The sequence below is a fragment of the Bactrocera oleae genome, chromosome 4 (assembly GCF_042242935.1).
Source record: "Bactrocera oleae isolate idBacOlea1 chromosome 4, idBacOlea1, whole genome shotgun sequence".
Taxonomy (NCBI): Eukaryota; Metazoa; Arthropoda; class Insecta; order Diptera; family Tephritidae; genus Bactrocera; species Bactrocera oleae.
The window spans coordinates 50,445,180-50,464,666 of record NC_091538.1 but is presented as its reverse complement, the minus strand read 5'-3'; the positions used below and the strand labels follow the sequence as shown (position 1 = coordinate 50,464,666).

The window sequence follows — 19,487 nt, the reverse complement described above, 5'->3', positions numbered from 1 at the left end:
AATATGTTGTTAAATTTATAAATTTTCATATAAATTACCTTGTGTGCTTTTAGCGAGCCATGCTCACAGGAAAGGGTCACATCCACGAAGGATAAATCTTCGCGCAATTGCTGGAACACCGAAGTCATGGTGTTTTGGTAATTGTTCCAACGCAAACTAAAATACTGGTGACTTCTGGATGCCATTTTGACGTTAGCAATAGTCCCACTTTATCGCTAATCCAGTTTTAAACTTGGATTATACTCTTGGTTCTGCTAAAAAACAAAAAAGAAATATTAATTATTAAACATATGTATATTTATAATAAATAATCTGACCACTAAATAAATCGATAGTTAATAATTTGTATGTGAATTAATCTCCACGTAAATTATCCATTTAAAACAAATTACATATATTCATATCCAACATTAAAAATTGAGCCGGTTGCCAAAAGATTTAGTTGTATGGCAATTAAATCGGCATTAATAAAATACTAAGCTAATTTCAATCTAAAATATGTTTCCATTCCCTCAGTACTTGATTAATTTGTTATTGAAAATTTTAGGACTCAAAATAATAGTTATTGCTGTTGTTTCAGTGATTCCAAACATTGTTTGTAGAAGAATGCAAATTGTCATCGAAATCATCTAACGGGAGGTCAAGGAAACACGCTGTTTAAACGTGGTCTGATCACAGCGAGAAGGGTGTTAGATGGGTTGCTTTCATAGAACAACTCCATCGGCTTTGTGTTGTGGTTTGACGTCAAAGAAAGAGCCGATGAAGTCTAGATCCACTTTGAAAGGTTCAGAAAAACATTACGATAATGATAATTATATACCATATACTATACTAATTTTTCTAGTAAATATGGCAAACGAATCAAACAATATTGAACTCGAATAATTATTTATAAATAATACCATTTATTGGTAGGTATAATGGTTAAAATGTGGTTTTATTATGTCACTACAAACACAATAAGAATTGCACATTAATAAACCATTGGCGGCAAAAATAATATGGTGAGATATTTAGTTAGAATGTAACACACAAAAAACGCACATAGGTTAGTGTTTTTTTTTTAATTCACTTTAAATATATTCTATTGTACATTTACTAATTCTTCAAAACTCTTAATTGATTTTATTTCAAGGGTTTTACTTGTTGGTAGGCAAAAATTTATAAATGAATAGCGTTACAAACTGTTGCGTTAAACTTTCGCATTAAAGGTTCTTAAAATACATAGCAATTTATTTAATAATTTGTTATATTATTTATGAAGTGGAAAAGTAATGGAAAAGATGTTTAAGCATGGTTTTGAGGTAGATAAGAGTTTTCTCTATATTATGCATTGCTACCACCGCAATAAACACACAAAATTTTAGCTCGTCTTTAGTACCATTAAGCAATTCATGGATTTTATTTTTACATGCAACACTTCTTAATTTCATTGAAAATTTGATGTAAACAATTATCAGGATAGTTGACCACATAAACCAGAAGTATAATAGTGTAAAAGCGCCGAAATATTGTATATATTTATTGCATTGTCTTTAGTAAATTATTGCACATGCTTTGATAAAAATATATATATTTCTACAAAGTGAGGAAGTAAGTATATTAAATAAAAATAACCAAGCCGGTTTCTTGTTATAAACATGGCACGCACTTGCCTTTTGCCGATTCCTGATTTTTATCAATTTCCTCTACTCCCTTTAATTCTGCCCTCGCTGACAAGTAATTAACAATATCTAGACGTATTCTCTGTTCAACTACACTGCCAACTGTTACGTCGCTGCAATCGAGGGTTGTCTTTTTGCATAATTTTCTTTCAAGCCACGGGATGCAGATATTGTTGCGATTCACTTCTTTGCTACTGAATGCAATGCGTCCAAAATTTTTTACTAAAAATAGCTACCACTTTTTAATTGCCAATGTGAAAAACAAATCACCTATTATATTAATATTACCAATTTAGGAGGCAACTCTTTTGTACAAATCGAACCTTTCAGCGCTACTGGCCGAACACAATATCTTTTTAACACAAATGCCTTTGAATGTTTTGCACTTTGTACGAATATGCGTGAAGTCTGGTGGTTTTTTTGCGCAGAAAATATTTGCTTATAATTTTCGCGTCATTATTTGTTCACTTTTTTAACACTTGTTGTTGTTTCTATGTGTTTTCAAGTTTTTAACAGAGTTTTCTAAACTTTTCAGCTTCTTTTTCAACTTTTCAGTCGTGCAACGCAATGCTAGACACGAAGGAATTCGCTGCCAAAGAGGAATTCGGAATAATTAGAAAATGGATTTTTCACGTCGTTCGTTCGCTTGTCGTTCGCCCGCCATTATAGAACTGCCAGATGTAATAAATAGAAATGCATTTATTTGGATACGAAAATACTATAGGACTACATAGTGTATTTACTATTTATGGCGTAAGAATATAAATCTATTTTTCTTTTTATTTATAGATAATATATTTAAATGATATTTGCGCCAAGTTTTGGTTTCTATTTTTTTAATTTATTTCGAACGGATATATGTAATTAAAAAGTAAAGGAGAAATAAAAATGAATTGTCAGCAGGAAGTGAACTTAAATATTTAGCCACTTTAAAACACAACATTTCGGAATAATTCGACACATAAAAACCTCGCAATAAATAACACAATTTATTGTATTTACATGTAAATCCATTACATTTTACAATTAAATACAAAGCAAAAATCTGGCAACTTTTGGCGTCATTCACAGCTTAATTCATCGTCATATCGTAGTCGTTTTCGTATAGTATTCGTTCGTATGTTGTTCGTCTGTTGTCGCCATTTTCAACTTTATTTTGTTCTATAACTATCCCGCTCACCCTTTTTTGCTTTGCACTTAAACACGAAACCTATTGATTTTCACGTTTCTTGTTCCACTTTTACTTCTCGTCTTCTTGTTACTATGTTCATCACACAATATTTTCGATTTTGCGGGCTCTTTTTCTCCCGTAGTTTATTAAAAATTCACAGATTCGTATAATCTCGTTTTCCTCTTCACACGCACACTCTTTTTTTTCTTCACTATTTTTGGACTTTATAATTCTTTATGACTTTGCTGCATTGTTCACCGCTTTCCACATTTGTGTTTTTGTTATTTTTCCATTTTTATTATTGTTATTTTTTCGTATAGATTTACTTCCTATTTCTCGCTTCTTACACCTTCCAATCATTTCCCTTTGAGCAAGCCTAATAACTATTTGTTTTGACACCTAATCGCTATGCTACCTTGCTTCCAAACGTAATACACTGACATCTTTCTACTTCAATTCGTTGGGCAGATAAAAGAAAAAAAAACACTGTGCACAGTCAATCAAGCAGGGGGTGTATGCGCGATCCTTAATAAATTAATAAAGGTTCGGTCTTTTTATTTGGTATTTGCAGTAATTTTATTTATAAAGTCAATAAGCACACGCTTCAGAACGCTTGTTTATACTAGCGTAGACAAAATGTTTGGAGCCGATTTACTGTTCAACTGGAAATGGTTGGGTAGGTTATTAATTAATTTTACACTTCGATGTGGCAATTCTAAATCGTTAACACGGTTGCATATTATGGTAAAATACTCTGAAGTACTCATTAAAATCGCCAGTAATATTAAGGATTTTTCATTTAAAATTTAATAGATTGATCAGATAATGATTATTGAAATATCATTAAGATAACCGCCTCAATTTAAAATAAAGAAACACTGCAAGGAATATAAATTCTAGAAATCCTACCCAGGGACGTCAGTTTTATTGCATACTTTCGAGAGGTTCAGACGAGATTTTGTTGTTGTTAGATTATCAGAAGCAAAATGTCACAAAATAATTTGAGAAATGTAGGCGAGTTGACATTTCTTGGGCGGATATAAATGTGGTCCCTTCCGGTTACATAGAACCAACAGTCGTTGGAACGATTGTGGTCTTCAGACCTATATTCTTCACAATCAAAGCTACTTCTTAATATTTATAAAAATTCTATTGAGAACATTTTGTTGAAATATTAGTACAAATCATCTGAAATAGTCCTTAACACTAGACTTATTGGTATCGGCATACCTATTTTTACTTAAATCCGTCATTTTGACGGGTAAATTAAAATACTAATTTTTGTAAAACTTTTATTTTTCAATTAATGGATTTTTATTCACAGTTTTTTTCAATACATTTTTTACATGTAAACTCTATTTTGCATCCTCCCTTTCCACATATGTATATACATACATATATCTAATGCAAATGTTACTGCCTAGTTTTTCGGGCAATTGGAAGATAAAATTCATGCGAGTAATTTTTATTCAGTAGTCTTCTTGTACAAGATCCAGGCATTGATGGCTGCCAAATCTAAAATATTATAAAACATGTGAAGCGGCCATCTACAGGATCCTGCTTTCAAGCTATATTTTCATTTGTGTCTACAATATCCACCCCAAACTTTGTTTTATTATAATATGCATTTGTTTATGGGGCACGTTTAGCATCATGTTCTATTTTGACATTTTTGTGTTTTGAACTAAGCAATAATATCTTTTTGTTTGGCTTAGACTTGTAAACTGTAAGAACGTACTCATCTGATTTATAAAGTTTTGTAGAATATCGGATCATGTTATCCTTCGTAGCCTTTGCAATTTTTGGCAATTCTTTTCTGTTTGCTCGTAAAGACCCTACAAGAGTTTTTTTTAAGTAACTTTTTTGCAAGTGAAATGCTCGTAAAAAAGTTATCAGTAGTTATATTTCGGCCATGAACTAAATATGGTTCAGTATGCTTGCGCACAACGAATTCGCCTAAAGCTATGTCTGATGGTCGATAGAAAAGCTCGTAGTTGTACCTCTGTATTCGACCAATCATCTTTTTTCAAAACCTTACGAGCCTCTGTTTCAGTTCAAATGCGCTCCTTATATTCTCAAGCAAAATATTTTTTTTTGCGTACGCTGTTAGATAGATAGATTAATTATGAGGTATGCACCGCGACCTATGGTCTATTGCGCCCTCCCCTAAGTCATATCGTATCATCTAGGCCCAGGATGTTGATAAATTCCAAAACTCTGCTGGGTGCTAGTGAGGCGATACAATCCCTGTGAGGAAACATGGATCCCAGGGCCTTGATTCTGCGTCTGCAGACTGCTGTGCAGCTCATCAGTAGATGTTCAGGTGTTTCCGGCTCTATGTCGCAGAACCGGCAGTTTGCAGAAGAGGCTATACCCATGTTGAAGAGGTGCTTCTTAAGCCTGCAGTGGCCGGTGTAGAACGCGACAAGTAGCCGGAATTTGTTCCTCGGGAGATTAATTATGGTCTTGAAACGTACGCTGTTAGTCCTGACACATCCTTGAACATATTACCATCTGCTTTTAGTGTTTCCCGTAAAGTTCCATCCATAGAACGTTCGTTCAAATTTTCTAAATTACAGGTATCACTTCCATCTCATTTTTGCTCTCAGAGTCTAAAATGATACGCATACTTTTTCTTTTATAGCAGATATTGCGAAGATTTTCATTTCCACTGTCCTCAGAATCTTCAAATTCAGTAATTGCTTCGTAGAATTCTTCTCGCTATTGCCTAATTCTTTTGTCAGAATCAGAACCAGATTGGTTATTGTTATAGCGACCGTTCCGGTTACGTAGACCCGACTGTCGTGAACCAGATTGGTCTTCATTTATGCTGGTTACTGTTTTTATAAATTCCATATGTTTGTGGAAACTTGTCAGATAAGTTTGTAATAAACCTTGAAACATTTAAATCTTTACTTATAAAATGAATTTTCACTGAACTTCAAAATTTCACTTTTTTGCAAAATGCACTGCAGTCTAACTAAATTGACGAAAATCTCTGTAAAATGCACCTTTGAAATCAGTATTTTTGATATGACAAAATTTTCAGTACCTGTAATCTTTAATTTATTTTCATCATTTGTTTCATATTTTCATTTTAGTTATTTCGCAAAATTTGAACGTGAACTGCTGATAACAGACGTTCTTATCCGGGTAAAGTGCACCGTTTTATTCCGTCTAACATAAATTGTACTCTCTGTTAGGTTCATCATTCGCAAAATTATTTATGTTAAGGATGTTTAATTTAAAAGGATCGAACATACTAATTAGCATAATTTATTGCAACTAACACACAAGTAAGGTATACAACATACAACACATATAATGATTATTTAAAATGTTTATTAAGTCTTAACTTCTATATAATCCCTAAACTATTATCTAACTGATGTAAGTAATTTCTTTTCCATTTATTTGCCGAGTAATAATTTTTCTTTCTCCTTCTCTGCATACTTTCGAAACTCTTCTAAAGTTTTATTTAAGTTTTGATCCATACGCGCTTTTAGCGCAGCATTACATATATTGATGAATTCTTGAACCTTAAAAGAATTAACAATTACTATATATGGTAACTACAGTACTTACGATATATACTTATATTATAACACAAAGCACATACCGTCAATTCAGCTTCCTTTCGTCCGAGCTTTACGAAACTGCATTGAGGAGCGTGTTTTGCATGCTCCTTCCATGGGTCATCGGTTGGCTCCCAACCATCAAGAGTTTTATTGCAAATATAGCAAGTAACTGTATCTGGTTCGCGATCGTTACCGCTCCAGTAAAAGCCTGCTTCCGCCATCTACATTTGTCAAAACAAAACATGAAGAGGAATGATGAATTTAATTTTGCACCAGCTTTACCTTTTTTGCGCTACATGCACTGCTATCATCAAATGGCCACTTTTTAAAACTGTTTAAGCGGTTTTTTTCCATCATATTTCCAAACCTTGAATAATTCATTTTAATGATTCTATTTCAAACAAAAAAAAACTAACTATTAGTAATATTATTAATGGCTTATGTTCTTTAGCCGCTGTTTCTGTTTTCAAACTTTCAAACCGCGATCTTTTTGACATTTATGTGCTTCACAAATTTCAGCTTTTTGTAAAGTACTTTGCTGACTTTATACCAAATCTAATAATAACAGTGTGTTCGCACGTTAATAAAAAATATTTGGTCAACTGTATTAATTATTTAAGACTGTTATAATAAACAAAACTTTTTGAACAAAGATACCACAGAGACTAATTTATAATAAACATAGTTAAATACTAAATTATTTCTTTTAAGGATTTTGTATTAGAACACCATAATTCGGATTGTTAAATGAATAACAAATTTTGAAAATTTGTATGTGGTATTTATTTTATTTATAACAATATAAGATAAATTCATAGTTTAGGTCCCTCAACGAAGAAGACCTTTACTACGAGTATTTGAATAAATGAAAATTATTTGAAATCCAAGCAACCTTTGATTTTTGCCTATTTTTGTTTTGTTTTGAATAAAGCTTACTATTCGAATAGTCGACAACGAACTGTTAACCAGATAGTCGACAACTTATGACTATTCGGTTAGTGCGAAACGAATATTATTATTCGAATAATGCCCCATCCGGTTAGTCGATTAGTCGAATACCAAGAGCTCTAATTTATATATATAAACATAAATTTTTGAAAAAGTTGACTTTTCGCTTACGAAATTCTCATCTTCGCGTCAACATAAGACGATTTAAAATAATTATAATTTTCAAGGCCTCCTTCGTTAAGAGAACTAAGCTATATATTTACCCAAAATAATATTGTCACATTAAGTTTAATTTAATTACTCTACAAATCAAATTTTATACCATCTTTAGTTTAATTTTTGATTAATTATTAGAAACGTGCATATATTGAGGTCGCTAAACAACACTGCGCTTTGAAATGTCATCGCTATTTGTCACAAAACATTAATACATTCTAAAAAATTGTTATTTATTTTTTTTGCTGCAGACATTATTTTGGTAATTTGTTATGGATTCAGACGATTCACAACTGCATCCTAACTGGCTGGCGCTAGCTACAGTTACCTTTCCGCGGAAGCGTTTTGTGCGTGGTCTTGAATTGCGGAGCAATGAAGAAGCTAAAGTTGAGAAAAATAGTGCTCAGCTCGGCGAGAGAAAAGGCGAAGACGTAAGAAAATTTTACGAGGAACTAACAAAACACTCTAAAACAAATGTTCCAGTTACTGCTCCATCCGTATCGAGCAGTTCAATTAAATCAAAGAAACTCTCTTTATTGAATTTCGATAGCAATAAATTTTTTCGCCTTGCTACAACAAATGACGTGACAGAGTTAGCGCGCATAAATTATCAAGCTGGCGATGTGGATGTGTGCGATGCTTTCGGCTGGACTGCTCTTATGATGGCGGCTTGTGAGGGTGCAATATGCGCTGTGAGATTTCTATTACAGTTGGGCGCTGATAAAAGTATTAAAGAGAAAACTGGTCGCACTGCAAGAGATTTCGCAATAAAAAAAGGTTATGACCACATTGCAACAATTTTACAAACGATCATTGAAGATATTAAAGAACCATCTAGCCAGGAAATGTCTTCTGCAAACGTTTCAGTTGAACATTTCTATTGTACCAGCTGTGAACATACATTCACAAATACAAATCGATTACGACATGAAACGTCAACGGTGCATCAATTTACTACAAAAGCAATCGGTGCACAAAATAAGCTAAACAAATTTAATATATCCAACAAAAATCGTGGTTTGCAATTAATGGTTAAACAAGGCTGGGACAAAGAAAGCGGTTTGGGCCCAATTCAAGCTGGACGATTGTATCCGGTTAAAACAGTGATACGAAAGAAACGCACTGGCCTCGGCACAAAACAGGAGCCGGCGCGTGTAACACATTTCGGCGCGTTCGATAAACAAGCCGTTATGCATAATCAGTCAAGTATCTTGCCAAAAAGTAAAAAACGTTCACGCTGTGACATACGTTCCGAAAAGTTACGCGATTGGAAACGCGAACGACGACTTCGAAAAGAGTTGAGCTAATGTTTCAAGCATTGTATAAATCTAAAATAAAATTAAATCTCAGTTTGGATGCAGTTGTCCTCTTAGTCAAATTATTTAGGCGAAATATAAAATTTTACATAAAGTATATTCATATATTCAGTTGATCATCAGTGAAAAATGTCTAAAACCGATGAACAAAAAACGGTTGAGATTATAAAATCAACCGAAGAGGTGGCCGATAAGATATTGATGAACAAGCAAGAGTTGGTAGAGCTGGATAAACGCAGACAACAAACACGCGAAGCGATACGTGAGCTCGAAAAGCATGCAGCCAAGAATGAGAAGAAAGTTTGGATAACGGTGGGCAGCATGCTTGTCAAAATGGAACGTGAAAAGGCTTTGAAGCTTTTGAAAAACGGTGATTGCTAAATTTTGCTTTGACAAAAGCGTTTACACGTGATTTTAACGGCATTTCATTTAAAATTCCTAGATCAAATGCAAATTGAACGTGAAATTAATATCATCACCTCGGACCAAAAGATTTTGGTGAACAAGCATCGTGATTTGGAGCACTTTTCGCCCTATTTAGGAACACAGCTTAAAGCGCTTGATCGAAAAGAGTTTGCAGCGCTTAAGGCAAATCTGCCGCTTTTGTAGCCAAATAGTCAAGTTAACAGTGATTTAAATACTTTAAGTATATTTAGCGTAACAAAATGATTTTTCTTACACAATTTTGTGTCATAGTTGCAGTTATTAATTTTGTACTTATATTTAAAGGGGAAGTTTTAGTTTGTGTTAATAAAATGCAGTATAAATACTAAAAAATGTTTAGTAATGAGATGAAAACTGAAAATATTCAGCATGCAATCAATTAGAACTTTCGCGCAGCTTTGTCACTGTTAGATATTGCTAAGACTCAACTAATAGACGCCTTACTAGATTTCGCTGGTTCACTATAATCCTGTAAACATTAAAATAACTGTAATTACAGATTATATTTAATATTTTTTCATTTCACAAACCAATTTTGTGTTGTAGAGTTCCCGCTTATGGTTTGTATATTTTGCGATTAAAGCTAGCGCCTCGCTTGGCTCAACATCCATTGTTTCACCCGAAGTCAAATGCAGTTCAACTTTTGGTATAGCGTTCGCTGCCTTGCTTCCAATTACGACAATGATGGGATAACCCATTCTATATCATAAAGTAACACTTATTAATTATTTTACACATATGACAAATACAACGACCCCACCTTTTCGCTTCCAATAGCCTTTTGCCTATTGTAAAATTACTACGATCATCAATTAACACATCTTCTTCATTACAAATGGTACTAAGCGAGCTACAAAACTCATTTTCCACACCATTGGCTAATTTCTCCTCTTTACTACCTTGTTTCGCGCCTATTATGCAAACATCAAATGGTGCCAGCAGTGTTGGCCAACGCAATTCATTCTCCGTTGCAAGCACCTCTACTGCTGCTGCCACCAATCGGCTGACGCCAATACCATAACAGCCCATTACAAGATTTTCGGGTTTGCCATTCTCTTGCAGAAATGTTGCCTTTAGCGGTTTGGAGTATTTATCATTTAATACAAAAGTGTGTCCCACTTCAATGCCAGTTACTCTGCGCAGATGAGTTGAATTGCAACGTTGGCAATGTTTGTCACTATTTGTCTCATTTATAGTTTCTATATTGGCAGCATAGCCACAAGAGTCACAAGCAATAAGTTGATCTTCACCAGTGGCGGCTAGATAATGATACTCGTGTGACACGCTGCCACCCATAATGCCGGTAGCGGCTTCCACTGGAAATTAATATATATTGAATTATACTTTTACAATATTTTAAGTAATTTTTTGTGCACCTTTAACAAATGGCACTTGTAGCTGCTGGAAAAGCGTATCATATGCGGAATTTATTTGGTTATAAGTATGCAAAGCAGTTGCCGCATCACGGTCAAATGTATAGAGATCCTTCATAACAAATTCTTTTGCTCTAATTAGACCGAAGCGTGGTTTTAACTCGTCGCGAAATTTGTGTCCGATTTGAAAGAGTCTAATGGGCAATTGCTTGTAAGAAATCGGCGCAATACTTGCCAACAATGCAGTTACCGCTTCCTCGTGCGTCTAACAAGCATAAAAAACATTTCTTAATAAATAAATTAATTTAAAATTAAACCGATAACATACTGGACTCAGTATAAATTGTTTGCCATGTCGATCTTTTAATAAATAGAATTCGGTTATATCACCGTCTAAGCGACCGGACTTTTTCCACAACGCTGACGGCGTCAGAACAGGCAATGTTATCTGTTGTGCGCCCACACTGCGCATTTGGCGACGCACTAAATCGGCACACTTATCCACCACACGTTGCGCCAGTGGCATTAGCTGGTAGGTACCATTATAAGCTGGCCTAACCAAACCTAATTCGGTTAGTAACTACAAGAAGACTAGTTTTTATTTCTCTCTGTTGAAACTTTTTCTCCTTACCTTTTGACTACGTGAAATGGCCTCGACATTCTTTACAACAGAGCTTTTTGGTATCACCAGAACTGGCCAAAACAATCTTGAGAGTCGCTCCATACCGGTGTTTCTTTAGGTCCCATTGATAACGTACAGCTGATCGCTGAATTCAGCTGCAGCTGGTAAAAACACAGGGTGCTTTAAAAATTGAATGTATAATTGCAAAATAGAAGTAATTAATTTTAATATCGATTCAATTAATTTAATTAAATGTGTTTTTACAAAAAATGTAATAGTTATTAAGTATAGTATACTAAGTATAGTCAAAATGCAAAGCAGTCTTCATAATCTTCAAAGCTTTAAGCATATAAATTCTCATTATGCTGCAATGAAATTATACCAATTAATAATACGCTCTTTTAATTGTACTCACTTAGACCTAAGTTAGTATTATTTGTTGTTCGCTCATTTCATAAGTTAAGTTTATAAAAATTTATTTATATGCAATAAAAAGATTTTGTTGAATTATTAGATGGTTCTTTACACTGGCAACCACAAGCAAACAGCTGTTGTTTGTTTATTTTTTTTTTACAATTGCTACGCTGAATCAGATAATGTTGATGAGAATTTTTTTATTTGAAAATGCTTTTCATAATTATAAATTTTGTCATATAATTCATAGAAATTAAAAACACAAATCTTAATAGACGTATCGATAATTCATTTAAGAACATTCCTTATGTCTATTTATAGCCTTTTTCCCGTTTCGTCCATTGCCTGGTGTATTTCTCTTTTTCGAAGTTATATTTTTGTTTCCTCATGTAAAACTCAAATGATTTCATTTAACATTTGCGCCTTCTCTTTTCATTAACATTCTCTGCTTAAGCCAAGCAAAGTAGGCATGGTGAATTACTAAAAAGTGCCTAGTCGGTTGGATACTAAAACCGATTCAAAAACTCAATATTCAACAATTACACACCCACATATATAGAAGTCTACGCTTACTGCTAACGAACACTTCGCCTTTAACTCTCATACATATATGTATATATACATAAATACCTGTGTTACCGAATCCCACCAACTTACCTGCGCTCAACGAATTGTTACTTCGTAGCTGTTTGCTATTTGCAAATACCTCCTCACTACTTTGATGTGGAGGCTGGGGGCGGTGACTAGTCGTACATGGAGTGGCGCTCGTTTGATTCATATGTGAATTGGCGAGAAGCGAGGTGAATTCGTTTCTTCAGTTACAATCGAAGTGAGCGCGTTTGCGGTTGTAAACGCAGTGGTCTGGTCAACGTCGTTGTCGTTGTCATCGTCATCAATTTGACTATCTCGCACTCGTTATTATTGTGCAATTTGGTAATTCGTTTTATTTTAATCGTACACTTGCGCGTCCGAGTTCCTGTTAATTGTGCATTATAAGTGTTACAGTGTTATTTACTTTAATTATTCAATAAATGTGCAGTGAGTCTTTGCATGCGAGCATTTGTTGAGCACATGGAACCTTTTTAAGTGGTTACAAAACAAAAATAAAGAAAAAAGACGACGCCAAAGATTTTCATTAACGCGCACTTCTCGTTAACGCGCAAAGCTTCGTGTGTGAAGGAGGTGGAAATAACGCCACAAAACGTTTAATATTTTTTTGTGATTTTTTTTAAAGAAAAGTCCGTGAATTCGACAGACGTGCCAAGAACTGCCCTTAAAGTTGGAGTTGTAAAAGTTGAAAGAAGAAAATTGTGTGTGCTTGCTGGCGGACACAATAGCGCAGTGATATGAAGGGTAAGGTGTTTGGTGGGTGAAAGGTGGTGGAGACAACAACACAACCGTTGTCGATAGAAGCAATAGCAACGTGCTCTTGCACTGGCGAATAAATATTCTCAATTGTGGTGTGGGGTATTTTCCAAATTCGCTCATTTCATGCTGATTATTTGCATGTGGTGAATTTGTGTTTTTGAATTTAGTCAATGCAACAACAATACACACACTACTAGCTCGTCAACAAAACAAGAATATTAACTGAATGCTCTGAAGCTGAAACTGCATGGGGCGGTGGGAGCGGCTGGTAAGTCAAGTCGAGTCAAGTCAAGCCAGTGAAAGAGCGCGAGTATCTTATCGTGTCCGTTGCGTTGTTAATACCGGCTCATGAGTGTCGCTGCGTATTTTTTTCGTTTCTGCTTTAGTGCATTGGAATGCTTTAGCAAATGACAAGATACTTTTGCAACAACAACAAGTGATAATCACACGGTCGATTAAAAATTAGTACGAGTAGGTAACAAAAACAAATTAACGAATTAGAAAAGTCGTCCTGTTGCAGTTAAATTCTAGGGTAAAGCTAAATTTAATGAAAATATTAAAGAAAACAAGAATTATAGTGGTGTATTAACAAAATTGTTTGCCTTTTGTGTAATGAAGTGAGAATTTAAAATTTTATTGTGTTAAGTTGTTTGCTTGAGAGAATCTACAAAAAAATTTTAATTTAAAACAAAAGCATAAAGTGAATTAAAATTCTTACTCAATTAAAAATAATTTATTAAAGCTAAATACAATACTGTGTTGAAGTCTAATAAATTGCGGAACTATTCGGAACTACAATATATTACGGGGTTAAAGCGGTGTCATTTTTGAAGGTAAGTTGAATTCTTATTTTTTTTTTTATCAAATGCAATACGTTAAAGCGTTCCGGATTCAAATGTGTGTTGTTGTTGTTAATTTAGCGTCTGTGTTTCAAACGTTAAACAACAAATTTAACTTGTTGGCCCGAAAACCTGCAATTTTTTTCTAAAAATTTTTTCTCGGAATGTATTATAGGTAAAAATATTAAATTTTTTCCAAAGTTGTCGGAAAAAGTTTTTTGAATCTTTACAACGTTTTTTAAAGGGGGAAGGGGGTACCAAACAATGGCGGCAGGCCGGCTACTCTTCGTCATAGTGGAAGTCCTAGCGTCCGTAAATAAATCTGAAACGCAAACGCAAAATATTTTCTTAATCTCTACACTTCTCCGCTGTTCTACAAGAACGAGAGAGAAAACACGAAAAATGCAAAAATGATTAGATTAAGCAAAAAAATGATTATTGGCTCTTTTTTTGTTACTAATTATTTTGTTAAATGAACAATTGTCAATATTTTTGGCTATTCTCGAACAACGAATGCATGAACTCCACCAAATGGCCGATAACTTTCGTAATTTACTAGATTTCAACAAAATTTTGAGAACGAATCTTTGAAACATGTATGTTTCTATCTGAAATTACAAAAAAAAAAATCGATTTTTTTTATCTCACAAGTTAAAGTTAGAAACCCTCTTAAGCTCGATTTTAGTTTTGCTGTGAATGAACTTTATTACGGTAATGGCTGTCAGATATCTCCGTGTATGCATTGATGCTTAAAAAATTTCACTTATGGTCAGAAAAATCTCGTGAATTCGAGTTACCATCCGACAACGGAGGCTTCCCTATTGACAATTCTCGTCAGTGACTTAATTCAAATTGAAGACGTATAGCATGGAACAATCAATTTAAGTTTTGAAACAAGAAAAAGATTTCCCTTCGAAGACTTTTTCGGAAAAAAAGGACGTGTGCAGAATTTCAGATCGATATTTCAAATTCTCTCTCTATAAACTGGGGGACTAGTACGCGTCTATACAGACATACGAATGGAAAGACAGACAACTGACACTGACTCTCTCTAAGAAGTAGACTACCTATAAAAATTATATATAAGCAAAAAAAACTATAAAAGAAGAAGAGTAGCGCTTTTATTGCATGTTATAACATATATAAACACAACTGTACATACATATTTCTCGATTAGAAAAACTTCTAAGTCATAAATACCGAAGAAGAAACGCATATGTTTCGAAATCTTGTTTACACACAACATCTTCAATAAAAATCCACTATGCCCCCAATTTCGTTTCAACATTTTTTCGTAAGCAACAACATTATTTACGCTTACAAAGTAAGATAATGGCTACCAAGCCAATATCAGGACATTTCTACAAGGGCTTAAATGCTATTTTACTTAAACTGCAAGTGGCTTATCTATGTTTATATGTTGCTACGCATCCACATACGGGAAATCCAAAGTCCATTTTTATGCACTCGTTTGTTATAAATCTCCTTCATGCTACTTGCACCTTTCTAGGCGTTTGCAGCTATGCTGTACCACCGCTAGCGCTCAGCAGCCTCCACAACATCTCCTCTTCACTCTTGGCTTCACTACCAAAAGTAGCACCATCACTATTATCATCATCATCACTGTCGTCATTTTATTGTCAATTGGCTATATTTTCATATTATGTGTTCTGCGCATGCGTGTCTGCAGCTTCAACTTCACTCGCCCTCTCAGCGCTGTGCTAAGTGCTCAAGTAGCTGTTTGCGGCAGCTAACGCCAACCAGACCACTTGTTGTCAACTTTATTACTCTTATTATATTTTAGTTGGTTTTATTTGTTGTTGCTTTATTGCTAACGCTGCTGCCATTAAACTGATTTTTATTTCGTTTTTCAGTTAAACGAGTACGAGTACGACTACGAGGCGTAATGACATTTCTGTATTGTCATTGTTGTTGCTAGTGATCGCTGTGACGACTATATACTATATATTTTTGTTGTTGTTCAGTTTTTTCTTGTTATTAGTTGTTTGTAGTTTACCAGTAAGTAGTTGTTGTGTGCTGATTTAACAATTTTATGCACGTTTAAGCCAGTTTCTAAATCACTTGTGCGCATCTAGGCTGGTGCGGCAGGTGAATTGGTGCGCCAACAACCAAGTATGCAGCAGCTTTTATATAGTTATTTATATATTGTAGATATCTGTATGTACAAGTATGTTACCTTATAATAGCACTTCCAGTTTTTTGTGACATAAATCGAAATATGAAGCACTTAATATTCATGGGTTTGGTCTCGAAGCATAAAGAGCGCGAGTTCTAGGGCAGAAATACCGTTACTTTTCTTCATGAGATGGGCTTATAAGCCTATCCTCTATCTGGCTAATAAGCACAAAATCCACACTATTCCTCTTATTTCGCTGTCTGATTTCTAGAGTGTCTTCTAAGTTTAGGTTTTTAACAATAACGTGTGTTTCTGAATAGATAGAAGTCGGATCCTTAAGTCGATTCTATAGCGCTTTCTTAAAATTAGGTTCTATGTGTCTCATGAAGTCCATTTCTGCGTCTGTCTTTTCGTCCACTTAATTACTAAAGGGTGTCTTTATTAGACATGTGATTTTCAAGAAGAAATAAACGCATACAATTTTATGTTATGGCCAAGAATTTAGCTTTATTGTAAAGATAAGGATTTGCCATTATGTTTTAAAAATGATTTCGAAAAAGTGACCGCTGCGGCTGGCTCGAATAATTCCAGACGAGAGCTCTTATTTTCGATAACTTTTTGCAGCAATTGTGGTCGTATGTCAGCAATAACGCGCCGAATATTCTCTTCCAAGGTGTCAGTCATCTCGGGCTTATCTGCGTAGACAAGCGACTTCACATAACCCCACAAAAAATAGTCCAGCGCTGTTAAATCGCACGATCTTAGCGGTCACAGCACATTCTCATGACGCGACATAATGCGCTTACAAAAAAATTCCTTCAATAAATTGATTATTTCGTTGGCTGTATGGCATGTTGCGTCATCTTGTGGAAGCAAAGGTCGTCCACATCAACATCCTCCAATTCAGGTACGAAAAAATCAATAATGGCTTTATAGTCTTCCCCATTGACTGTAACATTTTGACCAGCTTCATTTATGAAGAAATATGCGCTAATGGTTCCCTTTACACGTAGAGCACACCAAACAGTCACTCTTTGAGCATGTAACGGCGTCTCAACAATGGCTTGTGGATTATCATTACTCTAAATGCGACAAATTTCTTTGTTAACGTACCCATTCAACACAAAGTGAGCTTCATCGCTGAACAAACTATTCTTGTGAAAATAGGGATCGGTGAGCATTTCGTTTTGGACGCATTCATCGAAAGTGCGACCCGCTTTTATCGGAGTAACAAAATTCTCAGTTAAATGCTTATTTGAGGAGATAAATCTAAGGGTTTTAAGGTTCTTTTGTTCGGAAGGTTTACTTCAATGAAATGCCTTTCGCTTACGCCTCATTCTGTTAACTTCTTATGGTATATATGGTGTTTCTTTTAGATATATATATATTAGTACTGGGTTCTTGACATAACAACTCTCCCGGTCGAGGCTGAGTACTTAAGTTTTGTAGTGATAGTTAAATTTTTGGACTGTTTAATCGAATATATATACCATGCCTTCTTAAGTATAGTGACTTTAGCAAACAATGGTCCATAAATTTTTGCCTTACGATCTAGCCCGCCAGGAAGATCATTTACAAACTCGATTTGGATATAACAGACTGGAGTAAATATTGGGATGTTCCAGTGCTCACAAGTCCACTTTACGGAGTAATAAAAGCTTGACAAAGCTAAATTGTTTCGAATTGATTGATCAGGTTGGATTAGTGTTTACAAGTGAGTTTTATATGCTCATAGATATAGATCATATTTGTTTGTGGGACTGTATTCTTCCAAGGATTGCTTCGCTTTTATGAAAACTCTCGAGACCAACGACCAGAATGCTCGGAATTTTTTTTATAGAAAGTGTAAGGGCTTGCAGAAATTGAACATTTGAACCTTATTTTTATTTGTTATATGTATGTTCTATGTGTTGGTTTGCCTCTTAAGTGTTCCATTTCAAATGCGGACTGCTCCCGGAAACCAGGCGTCGTGACCAACTTTTTATGTGGAGTATTTTAATAATTATTGATTGTATAATCAGCATAACCCTGCGAAGAAGGCAAATATGTGGATTATTTTTATACAAACATATGTTGTATATGTTACAATAGGTATGGATGAAGGCGTGTCTCTCAAATATGTGTTCAAAAATTTTGTTTCAGACGTTTTACCATATTTACAAATATTTGTTTTAATTCAAACGTTATATAAGTATGTATGTTTGATATGTGTATACAAGTATGTCTGCGAGCTTACCTCCGCTGTTAAGCCCACATTTGTGCAAAGAATGAACATGCCACACGTCGATGATCGCGCAGTGTTGACGTCACAAAAAAAATACACAAAAAAAAAATTAAATTGTTAAAATTAAATAAAAAATTGGATTTTATAAACAAGTAAACAAAAGTGTTTATTAATAGAAATAGAGAAATAAACAAAACTAAAAAGAGAATATTAAATTAAACTAAGTTTTAATATCAACACTTTATTACACTTTTAAGTGCTCAGCTACTAAGCTATGTTACTAGAGATACATACAAATACTATTTGTATTCGAAATGAAAACCTCGCTCTTTTATAGAACTTCATTGCAGAAGTTGAGGCAAAAGAGAATTTCTCATTCCGTATGCAACAACAAGTCAGATAGTGACCTTGATATAGGTGCTTCATCATACGAAGGTCTCGAATAGTTGGTTGGTTTTCACTATTAAGCCAAGATATGCGTGAAAATAAGCTAATTTTTATACTCTCACGATATGTTGCTACACGGTATAATAGTTTTGTTCACCTAACGGTTGTTTCTATCACATAAAACTAATCGAGTTAGATATAGGGTTATGTATATATAAATGATCATGATGAATGGTCTGTGCAAGCGATAATCTGGGTAAAAATTGAGATATCTTGATGAAATTAGGACGTTATCGGACCACTTCCACGCCATTAAATGAAAACCTATAAAGTGCCACAACTAAGCACTGAAATTAAAAGTGCGAAAACTCACTAAATATGGTACCTGTGCCACAAGCATTAAATCTCACAATCAAGATAGTAGGGAAGAACTTTATAGGAGCGCATGTAAAAATTGAACAATGAGCGTGGCATCGCCCACCTTTAGGTGAACTCCTATATCTCCGGAATTACTTGACCAATTTCAACCAAATTTGGTGTGTGAGGTTACCCAAATATATATATATATTCTTGTTTGTCCACAAATTGCGGAAATAAGGAGCTTGCTGAAGAATAAAACAAATATTGTAAATATAAAAATATTTATTTTCTAAATAAAAAGTATTATGTAAAAATAAAGTTGTTTTTTTTTTGCAAACATTATTATTTGAAATAAAAAGTAGTTATTTATTATAAACAAAAATATCATTTAAAAATAAATTTTATTTTTTTTTATAAATAAATTTA

The 19,487-nt window shown here is 34.2% G+C and overlaps 6 protein-coding genes and 1 long non-coding RNA gene across 19 annotated transcripts in view; 4 read left to right on the top strand and 3 right to left on the bottom strand.

Moving 5' to 3' along the window:
* Window positions 1–234, bottom strand: part of psq (pipsqueak) — a 49,159-nt gene extending 48,925 nt beyond the window's left edge. For all 3 annotated transcript variants that reach the window (XM_036376235.2, XM_070109139.1, XM_036376355.2), the window contains exon 1: window positions 39–234. In XM_036376235.2, the coding sequence (XP_036232128.1) occupies window positions 39–185 (147 nt within the window). In that variant the 5' untranslated portion in view covers window positions 186–234. The remainder of the gene's footprint in view (window positions 1–38) is intronic.
* Window positions 235–1,285: 1,051 nt separating this feature from the next.
* On the top strand, window positions 1,286–2,482 carry LOC118683657 (uncharacterized). Its single transcript, XR_011396239.1, has 2 exons — window positions 1,286–1,593; window positions 2,200–2,482. It is a non-coding gene; the product is annotated as an uncharacterized lncRNA (long non-coding RNA).
* A 3,675-nt stretch (window positions 2,483–6,157) lies between these two features.
* Window positions 6,158–6,875, bottom strand: Det (baculoviral IAP repeat containing deterin). Its single transcript, XM_014240212.3, has 3 exons — window positions 6,696–6,875; window positions 6,455–6,634; window positions 6,158–6,374 (listed from the first exon to the last, which is right to left on the bottom strand). Exons 1-3 carry the CDS (start codon window positions 6,792–6,794, stop codon window positions 6,246–6,248), a joined length of 408 nt encoding a protein of 135 aa, XP_014095687.3. The 5' UTR covers window positions 6,795–6,875; the 3' UTR covers window positions 6,158–6,245.
* Window positions 6,876–7,845: 970 nt separating this feature from the next.
* LOC138855561 (G patch domain and ankyrin repeat-containing protein 1 homolog) lies at window positions 7,846–8,955 on the top strand. The gene has a single exon (XM_070108606.1). It carries the CDS (start codon window positions 7,850–7,852, stop codon window positions 8,882–8,884), a length of 1,035 nt encoding a protein of 344 aa, XP_069964707.1. The 5' UTR covers window positions 7,846–7,849; the 3' UTR covers window positions 8,885–8,955.
* Window positions 8,956–9,022: 67 nt separating this feature from the next.
* On the top strand, window positions 9,023–9,840 carry Pdrg1 (Pdrg1 prefoldin-like subunit). Its single transcript, XM_036376712.2, has 2 exons — window positions 9,023–9,263; window positions 9,336–9,840. The coding sequence occupies exons 1-2, from the start codon at window positions 9,023–9,025 to the stop codon at window positions 9,500–9,502; spliced, it is 408 nt and encodes a 135-aa protein (XP_036232605.2). The 3' UTR covers window positions 9,503–9,840.
* On the bottom strand, window positions 9,526–11,463 carry ProRS-m (prolyl-tRNA synthetase 2-like protein, mitochondrial). Its single transcript, XM_014240238.3, has 6 exons — window positions 11,342–11,463; window positions 11,039–11,290; window positions 10,714–10,975; window positions 10,098–10,653; window positions 9,868–10,036; window positions 9,526–9,806 (listed from the first exon to the last, which is right to left on the bottom strand). Exons 1-6 carry the CDS (start codon window positions 11,432–11,434, stop codon window positions 9,762–9,764), a joined length of 1,377 nt encoding a protein of 458 aa, XP_014095713.3. The 5' UTR covers window positions 11,435–11,463; the 3' UTR covers window positions 9,526–9,761.
* A 1,101-nt stretch (window positions 11,464–12,564) lies between these two features.
* Window positions 12,565–19,487, top strand: part of Mef2 (myocyte enhancer factor 2) — a 185,045-nt gene continuing 178,122 nt past the window's right edge. For 4 of the 11 annotated variants that reach the window (XM_070108590.1, XM_070108601.1, XM_070108597.1 and 1 more), the window contains exon 1: window positions 12,566–13,947. The gene's annotated coding sequence lies outside the window, so the exon portion shown is untranslated. Of the gene's footprint in view, window positions 13,948–19,487 lie in introns of all 11 variants that reach the window. The other 7 variants (XM_070108598.1, XM_070108595.1, XM_070108599.1 and 4 more) reach the window with 4 other exon arrangements.